Source organism: Bos indicus, chromosome 1, assembly GCF_029378745.1.
Source record: "Bos indicus isolate NIAB-ARS_2022 breed Sahiwal x Tharparkar chromosome 1, NIAB-ARS_B.indTharparkar_mat_pri_1.0, whole genome shotgun sequence".
In the NCBI taxonomy this organism is placed as follows: Eukaryota; Metazoa; Chordata; class Mammalia; order Artiodactyla; family Bovidae; genus Bos; species Bos indicus.
The window spans coordinates 69,251,610-69,264,971 of record NC_091760.1 but is presented as its reverse complement, the minus strand read 5'-3'; the positions used below and the strand labels follow the sequence as shown (position 1 = coordinate 69,264,971).

At 45.5% G+C, this 13,362-nt stretch overlaps 1 protein-coding gene across 31 annotated transcripts in view; it reads right to left on the bottom strand.

The window, feature by feature from the left end:
- KALRN (kalirin RhoGEF kinase) overlaps positions 1-13,362 on the bottom strand; it is a 689,644-nt gene that overhangs the window by 476,813 nt on the left and 199,469 nt on the right. For 30 of the 31 annotated variants that reach the window (XM_019956772.2, XM_019956779.2, XM_070800327.1 and 27 more), the window contains exons 2-3: positions 9,152-9,226; positions 2,059-2,173 (exon numbers count right to left, since the gene is read on the bottom strand). In XM_019956772.2, the coding sequence (XP_019812331.1) occupies positions 2,059-2,173; positions 9,152-9,226 (190 nt within the window). Of the gene's footprint in view, positions 1-2,058; positions 2,174-6,299; positions 7,560-9,151; positions 9,227-13,362 lie in introns of those variants that run through there. The other variant, XM_070800868.1, reaches the window with a different exon arrangement.

The following is a 13,362-nucleotide window of genomic DNA, read 5'->3' as shown; positions in this document are numbered from 1 at the left end:
TATGCTCTTTCCATAATAACCTATTGTTTATACTTTTTCATGACCTTCCTCCCAGCTCTTCTTGAGTTTTGTTCCCCTTTACCTAGTAGAAATCTTTTCCTTTTTAATTGCTTCCAATCCTTTTTGTCCCAGCTTTGCTTAACAGTCAGAATTAATAAAATGTTCTTCCAATTCTTTCGCTTACTATTAAAGAAAAGAAGAGTGTGCATTAGCTTCAGGGATGTGATAAACCTATCAGAAACAAAAACATACCCTTCAGGATCCCAAATTTCTTCTGACTCTGAAAGAACTAAGAGTCTGTCATGGGTCCCCATGAAAACTCTTCCTGTAAATTGCTTTAGGAAATGCTTGGTGTTATGCCTGTTAGTAGTATACTTGGGAAAGATGCCTTTAAAATTGCTTAGCCCCTCAATGGCTAAATTGCTAAATTACCTACATCAATCATGGGTTATTTAATTCATCTCCTTGCCTCCAAGACAGATGGGAATATTTCTTCTGAATAAAGACCTCCTAAGCGGGGCGGGGGTGCAGGCGGGGAACCTTCTGTTCTATTCTTTATCCAACTCTCTTATACTCATAGTTTAGAAGCTCTTCTTTGGATACAACCTAAGTCCATTTCATTGGAGCTTAAGACTTCTTACCTTTATTCTGGTTCTCTGTGGATACCATAAAGAAAAAAAAAAGCCATCATTTGACATCTATTTGTTCACAGCCTTCTGCTCAGAGCTCTTCATTCTGTTCAACATCCTTCCAAGCATTTGATGACTGCCCTTAAATCCCCTTTACCACCTGCCCACCACCATCCACCAATCCTTATACATGTGTCTCCCCCATAGCTCTTTCAAATGCAGTGATTGCCTCAATTGACATCTGTTTCAAGAACTTAATCAGCACGTTCAACAATTATCCAAGGTCTCCCTGCAAAGGCAGAGCTCCTCTGTACAATTTACTGCTTCCTCTATAAAATGCAGAGAGACAAGATGAAAGTTCTAAAAGCCCCAGGCACCACTTCTTATTTGCCACAACAAACACTTGACAGACTCCAACCCCACTAAGTCAGAGAACAGAGTTCTCACTGACCGTGAACAAGGATGGTGAGAACACCAGGGTAGGAGTCAGGAGGGCTCTGAACCAAGCTCTGCCACTGACCACCACCACCCCGTAAGCAACTCCAATCCCACACAGATGTTGTTTCCAAAGTAAAACACGACATGTATTTGCTTGGATTACTTCTCAGGGCTCTTCTGGCTCTCACATTCCATGTTCCTCTAACCATGCAAAGGCCTCTCCTCCACCTTCTTAAAAGATAAATTCCATGTCCCTAGCATGTCTACCTTGCCACCCTCTGAGCGCAGCACCACCTAGAAACACTCAGAAACCAGTGTTTCTCAATCATTTTTTAAAATCATCATCCTGCCACAAAAGAGGCTTTTTATACTTTTTTCCTTAATCAGCCCCAATGAGATTTTAATACCATGAATATATTGTATATATGTTTATGCACTATATATTTAACTGTGCTTAATACATGAAAGTTTTTTTTTGTGTGTGTGCCGTACACAAGAACCAATTCGCATCCCCCTTGGAGGCAATATTGCCCCCATTGAAAATTCATGACCTAGATCGAGCTGAAGGCTGCCTCTTGAATGATATAAGTGGAGCTATTTGCCCTAAACTCTAAAAGCCACAAACATATTCAAAAGCCAGAGGTTTTTTAGAAAAAAATCCATTACACAAGCCAGAGTGGAATCAGCCAGAATTTCCATTTCCCCAAGGCAAAGAATGGCTTCCCATCCCTGCCCCCACAGGCCACACTGTCACCTGTTCCAGGGCCTGTCCTGGTCCTCTAAGCCTGGAAACTTCACCTCTGCCCATGGTTCCAGCATCCAGCTTCCACTTTGTTCATATGAATCCCAGCAGTAACAATGGGAATGCTGGGAATGAGGTAAACAATAGGTATTGACGTAACAGAAATAATTAGAATCCATTCCAAGGGCAGACAGCTTACTTGCATCAGGCCAGCTTCCCCCTCTCTCCCCTGCAGAACTTTCACCTTACCTTGGCACGCTGGCCAGATAGGTCACCAGTTTCCGCAGGTCTTCCTGTCTTATTCTGTCATGATTGCTGCGAGCAGGGAAGGTCAGGATGGGTCCACCTCGCTTATCACGGCCCCCTGCAAGGAAGAGAAGGATGTTTAAGAAAAACCAGCTAGAAACTGCCACAGAGGAAAAAGAATTCTCCTGAGTGCTAGATAAAACAGGCAGAAAGATGGTACCCAGAGAAATCTGGTCACTGCCTTGGGCAAGGGCAAGGAGTTTAGATTCGTGACCTTGGGCAAGTCTTTTGACATCTCTGTTGCCTCATCTGCAAAATGCAGATGAAAATAATGATGACTACATTACAGGGCTGCTGCAAGACTTGATAAGATGGCACATGGCGAAGCACTTTGAGAAGTACTCTCTACAAATACGAGATGATAATGAAGGAGGTGATACTTGCTCTTACTGAGAAAACAAGCCAATCAAAGTGCTATGGTCTTTGGAAATTCAACCTCCAGTTTACTTCTCTTTGCAGACCTCTATGAGCAGAGTGCTCAGGGTTAACTGAATACCGTGGTGAGAAGCCCCTAAAGCATCCAGCTGGGACATCATTGCTAGGAGGTTTTTAGGGTCATAGAAAAGACCTAAGTGTGGTCTACACAGCCAAGGATCCACCCCTGCCTGCCTGCCTAAGTGCCACCTGTCACTCTTGCTGGAGAAGCCCATGAATCTTCATTGGAAATAGGATGCTCAAGGTCTTAATCACTGCAAATGCATATGTACACACTATGATTACAAATGTCTTCTAAACATCTGGTTTAAAAAAAAAGTGGGGAGGAGTAACTGCGACAATGATCATTGTTTGCTATCAGGATGCTGGGGTTTTACACGGTTGCTTTTTCTTTCCTCTATTTTCCAAACTTTCTACTCCTGATTTATTCTGTGATTAAAAATTTATTCATTAGTGGATGCTATGATTAGGAAGCAGGACCAAATTTCCCAAAAAGGTTAAATGAGGACAAAGCTAAGGTGCAGTAACTGTGTCCTTACAGGCACTGGCCATTTCACAAAGAAGACTCTGTCATGATCTCAGGCTGCCACCTGACAGCCCCAGAGCAGGTCTACAAAGGGATCCAGTGCAAGAGGGAGGAAAGGCTGGCAAGGCCACCACCAGTACTGGAAAGCAAGCTTAAAGGTCAGCGCCTTGAAGAAGGGCACTTTCCAAGCCTCCCAGGATCCCACTCAAGTATGAGTTCATGAATATTGTTTCCCTCTGATTGTGGGGTCCAGAAATCACAAGACAGAGGGAGTCTAAACAAACAAAGTCCAACTCATTGCAGGATACTCCTCAGGAAGAAATAAGAAGGCTGCAAGGAGAAAAAGGTCAAACAAGATCATGGCCACTGAGAGATCTGGCCCTGAAGAAAAAATATTTCACCACCACCATCCCCCCTCCCTGCAGCCCCCACCCAGCCGTATTTGTGTACACACACCGCAGAGTTGGATCCTGACCCCCAACTTCAAACCTTAAAAACCACAGGCTCTCAGCTCTGAATATGGGTGACCAATCTCATCTCATCTACCTTGGAAATGATCTCCATCTCCCAACTGCCTTCACAGGGGGAAAAGGAAGTAAAGGGATCAAGAGGAAAGTTTCCTCAAAGCTAGGAGGCTCTCCCTCACTATCAACCTTCGCCTGCAGTGTTGACCTCATTTGAAAGATTTTCACTCTTGGGTGGTTTTAACTGCAGCTATTGCCTTTCTCACAGTCTTTCTTCTGTGGATGGTTTAAGAGAAGGGAACCTGGGGAGCCAAGGTTGGTGTGATGGCAAAGACTACCTAAGAGGCTTGGAAGGATGTGGGCATTGTCCCTCCTGAGCAGAAGCCAGTTCTTACCTGGGAGTCAAGAGTTTCATAATCTTGGCTGCAGAAGGTTCCAGATGGTGGTGAGTGGTGGCGGGGGACATGGGATGGGGAGGGTGGGGGAGATGACCCAGGGGAGTGGAATCCCTTCCCTCCAGGAAAAATGAATGGATATGGAGTCCAGAGTGGGCAGCCAGACCAAGCCAGGTATTTTTCAGAAGGAAGATGAACTTGCAAGATTGTAGGAAGAAAAGGAGGAACAGGCATAAAGGAAGAGAATCTGTGCTGGAAAAAATGGAGACAAGGGATGGATAAAGGCTTCAGGACAGGTACAAGAGGGGGGGCCCTGACCTTTTGTCTGTGGTAGACTCAAACAGGAAGGAAAAAACAGACATAAGTTAGAAAGACAAAAAGTTCAGCCTGCCTAGGAGACACTTTCTCTAGGTAAAATAGTGTTGAAGGTCAGAGTAGGCTTGAGGTACTGGGGAAAGGGAGGATGGACCATCTTTGGAGAGTGTTCCTAGAGAATGGACAGCCAGACTGGGTATGATGTAGGTTTAAGGGTAGGTGCAGGTATCTGGCTTTAATGAGAGCTCTGTTGAAGGTCTGGCCATGGTGTCCGTGCTAGCCTGTAACCTGAGCAAAGGCAGAACAGAGCTCATGCATAGATTAAGTGGGGAGGACTTGGGGAGGAAGGAAAATGGCCTGCTTCTTTGTGAGTTCTCAAAAGAGAGGGAACAGCATATGTTTTATTTACCTGATATCCATACTTCCCCAACTGATAGGGGAACACCAGAAGCAGTCATGGGTAAGAAGATAAGGCTACAGACAGACATATCAAGGTCAAGGTCTTGAATGTGCGTGGCTACAGTAAGGAGGTGGAAGACTTCAGTGCCAAGGAGATTGAGGAGCCATGAAGCTGTAGGATTTGACTGATAATTAACATGAGTGCTGAGGTTCCAGAGGGCACTAAGTAGAGATAAAGAATGAGAACCCTTTGCTGAAGTCAAGGTGCATTGTGGAGTGGGCCCCAGACAGTGGAGACAAAAAAAGCAAAGTTTTTAAAAGATGATAGAGATGATGGCAGGATCTTCAGCAGCGCCATCCCCTTACTTATCCAACACCTGCTGTTTGCCAGTTAATTGAGGCTTTGGTGCTGGGAATAGAGGCTGGGAATATAGAGGATAAATAGGGAGGGAGTGGTCTGATGTGCTAGAAAAGGCACTGATCTCCTTCTGCAAAAGCAGGGCAGGACAGGCCTAGGTAGGAGGCAAGTTCAAAGGCAAGGGAAGTTAAGGCTTTGCTGATTGAGGTGGAGGAAGATGGCACTCATATTTTTCAGGGGGAACCAGGCTCCAGTGGGGACAAGTAGATTAGGGTAATTTTGGAGGAGGACAAGAAAAACACCTCTAGGGAATCATACCAAAAGTTTGGCCCATACAACTGTAGTTCTGCAAGATGCTGATGGATACACAGGGTATTTTTAAGAGAATGTGTTATTTGTATTTTGGGAAATGCTTTCATGTTTTGAATGGACAGTCTCCAAGAAGGTGGCTACAATAGGCAGCATTACCCAAGTTTACTTGAGAGTAAGCCCTTTTTTCTTTTTTGAGGATCATCTCATGTACCTGTTTTTCTATGGAACATGCTTTGAGACATGGGTCCAGAGTATAAATGGTGGTGCCACGGCAGTGTGGAGTTCCTCTGAGAACAAGGGGCATGATGTTGATGGTTGATAAGGTGGCAAAGAGGGACATCGGGAGGAGCCAGATGAGGGTGTGAGCACACACAGAGAACAGGGTGAAAAGGGTCTGCACAGGGAGGCTGGAGAGAAGGGACAATGGGTGCTGAAAGTGGGAGGCAGAAGCACATGAAGGAAGCTGGAGAGAGAGCAGAGGGAGAGCCCATGGCTGAGAACACAGAGCAGGATGGGGCAGGGCTGGAACGATGCAGGCTGCCTGAGCACAGCCACAGATTCTGTTGCACACACGTGCACTCGCCCACACACTGGTGGGCCCTGGATTATTCCAAATGCCCGTTCCCATGGCAGCACAGCTTCCCCTCGCCTTGGCCACACCAGGGCACCAGCAGGGGAGGGGGCTTAACCAGCACTTGGTTTCTCTGCTCAACACTTCCTGCAGGGCTTCTTCTCAGAGAGACATGGATCCGGTACACTGCATTACTTAATTCTGGGTTTCTTTATTTTTATTTTTGTGTTTGGTCTTCTAAAAGCTTAGGATACAAATGCCTTTTTTGGTTTGTTTTTTGTTTGGGGTTTTTTTTTTAGCTGCAGCCAGTCATCTCTCTGGCACCCTCAGTGTCCTTACCAGGCACAGAAGGACAACACTCCCTAAACCCCAAAGTTCCTAGCACCACTTGCAAATGAATAAGACTTACCTCACATAGAGAACAGACTTGTGGTTGTCGGGGGAAAGGGTGGCCCACGTGGACACGTGGGCATGAGTTGCCCACTGGCCCCCTTGGTCCCATTCTGGGAAGCAGCTACCTGCCTCTCACTTGACTGACCATCTTTCTGGCACATTGCTGCTCTGTACACCCTGAGGAAACCTCCTGACGCTTGGAAAGCTCTTTTCTAGGGCTGGCTGGACCCTGCTCCAGGGCTCTAATGGAATTCACATGGGAAAAAATAAGCCACAAACAATCAAGCTAGGGTCCCGATGCCAGACTGTAACATGTCTGCATTCATATGCCCTGAACTGCTGTCCAACAGGATGGTGCTCAGAAGGTATGCATTAAAGCCAGGATGACCTCCAGGAGGAGGCAAAGTGGGAACTGACTTGGGAAGCAGAGGAACGGCTCAAAGGCACTGCAGATAGAGGGAGCCTCAGGCATAAGAGAATGGAAGGATGAGCAGGACACCTGGGAAGAGGTAGGACACCTGGTTAAACAGGCTCAAGGCATTAAAGAAGAGGAAGAGAAACGCTCTGGCTCCCTAGAGATTGTGGCCATGTCCTGGGAGCCCAGATGATGGACAGCAGTAGAGGTCAGAGCCCTGGTGCTACTCAGCAGTCCCAAGACTTCTACACAAGGTCTTCCCAAAATGCTCAGTGAGCACTCAGATCCAAGTCTATGAAGGCTTCAGAGGCTGTCTTCTGTCTCCACCCATACTGAACTCACTGCCACCTGATCGAGTCAAGGATCCAGCCTAAGCTTCAGCTTCTTCAGTGACAGGGGCTCATTACCTAATAAGATATACCAGTGCCTAATGCTAATGGAGAAGGGGAGCTTCCCAGCCACTCTAACAGCAAAAACAGTAGCAAAACACTATATTATTATTACCACTACACTGCTGTGCTTAGTCGCTCAGTCGTGTCTGACTCTTTGCGACTTCATAGACTGTAACCTGCAGTAGCCTGCCAGGTCCCTCTGCCCAGGCAAGAATACTAGAGTGGGTTGACATGCCCTTCTCCAGAGGATCTTCCTAACCTAGGGATCAAACCCAGGTCTCCCACATTGCAGGCAGATTCCCTACCGTCTAAGCCACCAGGATACCACTACTACTGCTACTACTACTAATACTAATATAGAATGCACTTAGTACTTACAAAGGCTTGACTACTCCCATCACATACTCCGCCTTCACTTCCCATCCCTACACTCTGAGTTATCAGTCTCCCCTCCAGTCAGGTGGGAGACACCTGCTGCTTGGTTTCTCCTTCCTCAACCCCCCCGCCCCCTTTCTCCCTTCTCTCCATTTTGGCTGTCACCCATCAGTGCGCCCAGCAGTGCCTATGGAGTGAACCCCTGCACTGAAGGACTCTGCTGGCTCTTTCCCTGTGATTCCATTGTCACTCCTTGTAGATGGCCAGAATCATCCAGAAACAAAAGTTCAATCTATGAAGCCTAAGTACCTGGGTGTATTTTTTAAAAATCTGATCCCTGGCTATGCACACTGCCATTCCCTCAGCCCCTGCTAGAGACTCTGAGCCAGGAGGCCTATATTGATGGCCTAGAACTGGCACCCATAGTGATGCTGGTACACCTCATAGTTCAGTTTCAATTACATCAGCAGTTACCAGACTTTTTATTAAAGGGTCAGATGGCCTGTGGTCATCTGGTCTCTGGTAGAACTACTCAACTCTGCTATTACAGCAACAAAGCAGCCATTGGCAACACTGGTAGTAGACTGAATAATGGCCCCCAAGCATATCAAGCCCTAATCTCTGGAACCTGTAAATGTTACCTTATTTGGAAAAAGAGTTTCTATAGATAGTGATTGTTAGCGCTCTAGAGATGGAAAGATTATCCTGGGTGGTCTGAGTGGGCCCCCAAGTGAAGTCACAGGTATCCTTACTGTGGGGCAGAAGGATCTAACATAAACAGAAGAGCAGAAGGCAATACCACCAAGGAGGCAGAGACGGGAGTGGCATGGCCACAGGCCAAAGGATGCTGGCAGCCCCCGGAAGCTAAAAGAAGCAAGAATCAAATTCTCCCCCAGAACCTCTGGAAGGAGCACAGCACTGCTCACATCTTGATTTCAGTCCAGGAAACTGATTTTGGACTTGTGGCCTCCATAACTGTGAGCGAATACATGTCTATTGTTGTAAGCCACCAAGTTTGTGGCAAGAGGAAGCTAATACACTACTAAACATGGGCTATGTTCCAATAAAACTTTATTTGCAAAAACAAGTGCCTGGCCTGCAGCAAAACACAGGCTATAGTTTGCTGATCCCTGAATTAGACATTAAAAGGACTGGGTGCACAAGACATGCTATAGAGAAAAGTCAGAAATGAATATTATTCAGAAAAACAAAAAATAGATACAATTACTCACTTGAGTTCCCTTTGCTAGAAGAAGAGATAAGGAAGAGCCAGAAAAAAATTTACATCTCTTGTCCTTGACCCACTTAGAGACGAAACTAAATAAAACCTGTGGGAAGGTGTGAAGGGGACAGACCCTTGCATCTCTCAGAGGGGCCTCAGCAGCTCCCACAGGCCTGACAGGCCTGGAAGGGTAGGGCAAGGTGAGGTGGATGTGCGTGGGTGCATGATGGACCCACCTTTGGTTGTGAATGTCCTCCAGGACACCCAGTGGGGACCAAAGTGCTCCTTTCCCTTTCTGCCTACCTCTGGAGAGAGGAGCAGCTGCTTTGAACATCACCACCACCCCCACCTCTTTCTCATTAGCACACAAAGAAGTGCATGCCTGCACACATTCCCAACACACACACACACACACACACAAATTCTCTAGATCTGTAACAGAGGAAACTTGCATAGACACTCACCAGACACGAAGGCCACTTTTTCCTTTAGGATGGGAAGGACATCAGAAGCTTTCAAACCATCATTCCGAAAAGAGCCTGTCAGAGAATAAAACAGAAGGAATTAGAGTGAAAGGGGTCAAAAGACTGAATCCCTCGGTTCCCCCTTAGCTTTTCAATCCCCTCATGGGCCAGAAAATAATGCCCTCTTTGGGGCCCACAGCCTAGCCCAAGAGCAGGAGAGGCTCCACAACAGAAAGGACACTTTGACATGATGCCAGTCCACAGGGGTGACCAAGAGTATGCCCCTCTGGGTCCTTTTCAAGAAGAGGACAGTGCAACTCACCACCCCCCCAATTATACACAAAGTACCATGTCCTGGGAGCAAAACTACAGCCCCATTGCTGTGCACTTGAAGATGGGGGCTTTTTGGAAATCGTTTTTGTACTTCCAGTGCTAGCACAGTGGCTGGTACATAGTGAATGTTACACACTAGACACTCAGTAAATATCTGTTGAACAAGTCAAGTTAACATCAAGGTGGACCACAATGTCCTAAATAATTCCTTTTGCTTTTTCCTCTATGTGGCATAGCAACTGTTAGTCTTCATTTTACAGATGGAAAAAGTGAAAATTCCTGAGAAGCAAAGTCGAGCAAAACATTTTCCAGCTCTTCTCCCTTCCTTCAGTGTCACTGTCATCAGTCCACATGAACGACTGATGAGCAATGGCAATTCCACGGGAAGCAAATGCACTCCCTTCTTCAGCAGCTCACTCTCTGCCTAAATCTCATTTCTCAGGTGGAAAGTCATTTCTGGGGTCCAGCTGAGCTCCTGTTAGGAGGCTGGAGGCAGAGGCCTGGGGCTCACACAGAATAGAAAATAACAATGTGCCTGGAGAAACAGCAACCTCAGGAAGCAAAGGACAACCCAGGCTGGTGTTAGATGTGTGGGAAGGGAGGACTCAGCTTACACATGCACACATACAAACTCCAGGCCATCTCACCACCCCTTGTCATTTATCCTGAGTACCCCAGAGGACTCTCAGGGAGAGCCAGCCCACACTCAGAGCCCTGCAAGCTGTAAATGGAATTTCTGCTGTGTACCACCTTCAGGAACATGGCACAGAGGGACCCCAGAAGAAAGGCAGCCCTGTGTGGGCTCAGTGAGACAGAGCTAGAGACCACGGACACCCCTTCAATGCCTTTCTCCACTTGCTTTCTCCCTTGTGCGCCCAACCTGATAATCTACAAAGGGGAGAAACGTGTTGAGAAGGATGGTCTTGCTCAAAGCGTCTCAATTCCTAATCACTGACTATTTCAAGCATCCAAAATTGTTGGGAATTTTGGCAACACCCCAGGACTAAGATCACTGCCTAGAGAAGGGAAATAAGACAGTTGCACACTCAACCAAAGAGGAGAAGCAGGCTCAGAATGCCAGTGTCCATGGTAAGAGGTCATATGCTAGCCCAAGACAAATTTACAAAGGATCTCTGACCCTTCCATCTATTTCCTCATTTTCATTTTTCACTAAATGTAGACAGTGATGCTTTTTGCTCATCAGTTGCTTCTCTTTATAAGCTGACCCAGAGCAGCTGATGCTGAAGTAACCAGCTGCAAGGCTCACTTTGAGAAGACTGTGGGCAATAGAAGAAAAAAAATAACACCATAAAAAGAAAGTTCTAACTATAGGACTTTTTGTACTTTCTATCTTTGTTTGTACTGATCTTTATGCTCTGACTTTATCTTCCAACAAAGGAAAGCTATTAAACCTCACCAGTAGAAAGTAATTAGGATCAATGTGCTGCTGCTGCTGCCAAGTCGCTTCAGTCATGTCCAACTCTGTGCAACCCCATAGATAGCAGCCCACCAGGCTCCCCCTTCCCTGGGATTCTCCAGGCAAGAACATTGGAGTGGGTTGCCATTTCCTTCTCCAATGCATGAAAGTGAAAAGTGAAAGTGAAGTTGCTCAGTCATGTCTGACTCTTCGCAACCCTATGGACTGCAGCCTACCAGGCTCCTCCTTCCATGGGATTTTCCAGGCAAGAACACTAGAGTGGGTTGCCATTGCCTTCTCCAAGGGTCAACATAAATTATCGTAAAAAATTACAAATAGATACATAGATAATTTTTCACCAGGATGCAATAAGAATAAGCTTCAGTTTCCTGGGCAAGGAAGAGTCCTATTAGACTTTACCAGCTAGACAGAGATCATCTTTAACACATGAGTTATGTGCACAGAATGATATATCTGCATCAAAAGTTTTATTTTCATATATGGAATACATCTTTCTATACATCAGTTTTAAAACATTCTCCTTGACATCACTACATACACTATTAATTTCTAGAGAAAAAAACTTAATAAGTTAAACTTCAGTTCTGTGTCCTTCCAGATTATTTCCAAGTTCAAAAACAGCAAGACCCAAGCTAATGAAATATTACTGTATAACAACAATCCACATAACCCTCTTGTCTCCTAAACTCTTGTCCTATTTTCTTCCACTGTTGTTTCTCTCCTGCTCTACCATGTTAAAGTATACAGAAAATGAAAGTCGCTGTAGCCTTTTCCTTCTCCAAGGGATCTTTTCAACCCAGGGATCAAACCCAGGTCTCCCACATTGCAGGCAGATTCTTTACCAGCTGAGCCCCAAGGGAAGCCCAGTAAAGTATACAAGATGGCTCTAATTTCCATACAGTTCCCAGACAATTAAGGAAGAAAATGCTATAACAGAAGCAAAAGGTTACCCATCCTACCACCTCCCACCTGTAGAGAGACAGAGAGAGAGCGCTTGGAATTCCATTCTGCAGACCCCACTCATCAAGCCCCACCTCCTCCTTCTCCACTCCAGACTCCAAGGCCTGAGAGAAGAGGAGCAGCTGATCCAGGCAGCTTGCAGTTACTGCTCCAAGTATATGTCACTATCTTGGGTTGGGCTGGTCTATGATTCCTGGCAGGGATTGGGGGTCCTTTCTCTTCCCAGGCCGGAGTTTTCCCCATCCAATTCAGACCACAGCTGAGCTATTTCCTAGGTTGTGTGTCCAGCCATAAGAAAACCTAAAGGGTCCAGGTTTACAAAATCCCTAACTAAAGGATAATCATTTCCAACAGCAACAACATTTTTCACATTATAAAAGGATGTGATCCAGGGTCTCTTTAAATAAAAGTTGCCTTAGTGGTTTGAATTAGTTTCCTATTTGCCAGAAATTGAATTACAAATAACTTTTCAACAATGTATGTATTATGTAAAGCCAAGTAGAGCTAAACTAATTAGTCTAGCAGCTCAGAAGTTGGTGACCTTGCATAGAAAACCTATTTGCACTGGCTAAAGATCCTATGTATCAATAACCCCATGGCCCTTGTGAAACCAGTTGTCATACATAATCTGTAAGAAAGGAAAACTTCATTGAACACTAACTCAAACAGAACCAATGAAATAGCAACATGTTTTCACTACTAGGTACATGTCTGCACAGACTCATAGTAAATGTTCAATAAATATTTGATGACAAAATAAATATATGAATGAAATGTTAACCTTTCCTAAAGTGACTTGCACAAGGTCAGTGGCCTCATCTGTCACACCAAATGCTGGTGATCTGAGCAGATGATCTCCAGAGTACCACTCAGCTCTAGCATTCTGAGACTTTTTAAACCTTTTCCTCATATTTATTGGCCTTTGAGATCCTTAGATTATCAGATCAGTATGCTTTGAAAGAACCAATTTCCTGACATGATTCAGTATACTTCAGGAAGACAGAACAACTCTTCCTTGGACTTCCAGTCCGTTCTTCCCCAGGAATCAATTTAGAAACTGGAATACTCAGGGCACATCGCACCATTTTGCAGACAGCCAAGTTACCAAAATGAGAGACTAGTGACAGGAGAACTTCCAGGGGCATCACACTTTGAAGGAGGCAGGCCTGAATGGCAAATTCTCTCTCTGATATAAAGGTATATTTGATGGCACTAATAGACTATAAACCCTAGGTCCCTTGCTACCTCTAAAGAAAGCCTGGGAAGAAATAAAAGCCACTGTGCTCTTGCAGTTACTGCAGGAAAAGAAAGAACCAGGGGGCTCCCTCATGGACCTGACCCAACATGAATGCTGTGCTTTATCTTATGGACAAAGACACACTTCGCTGGTGCTCAGTGCTAGTCCCACCCCATTCACGTCCTGCTGCTGTCAGAATTACAAGCCTGCTGTTCTGTTAATTAGCAACGTTCAAATGCTCTA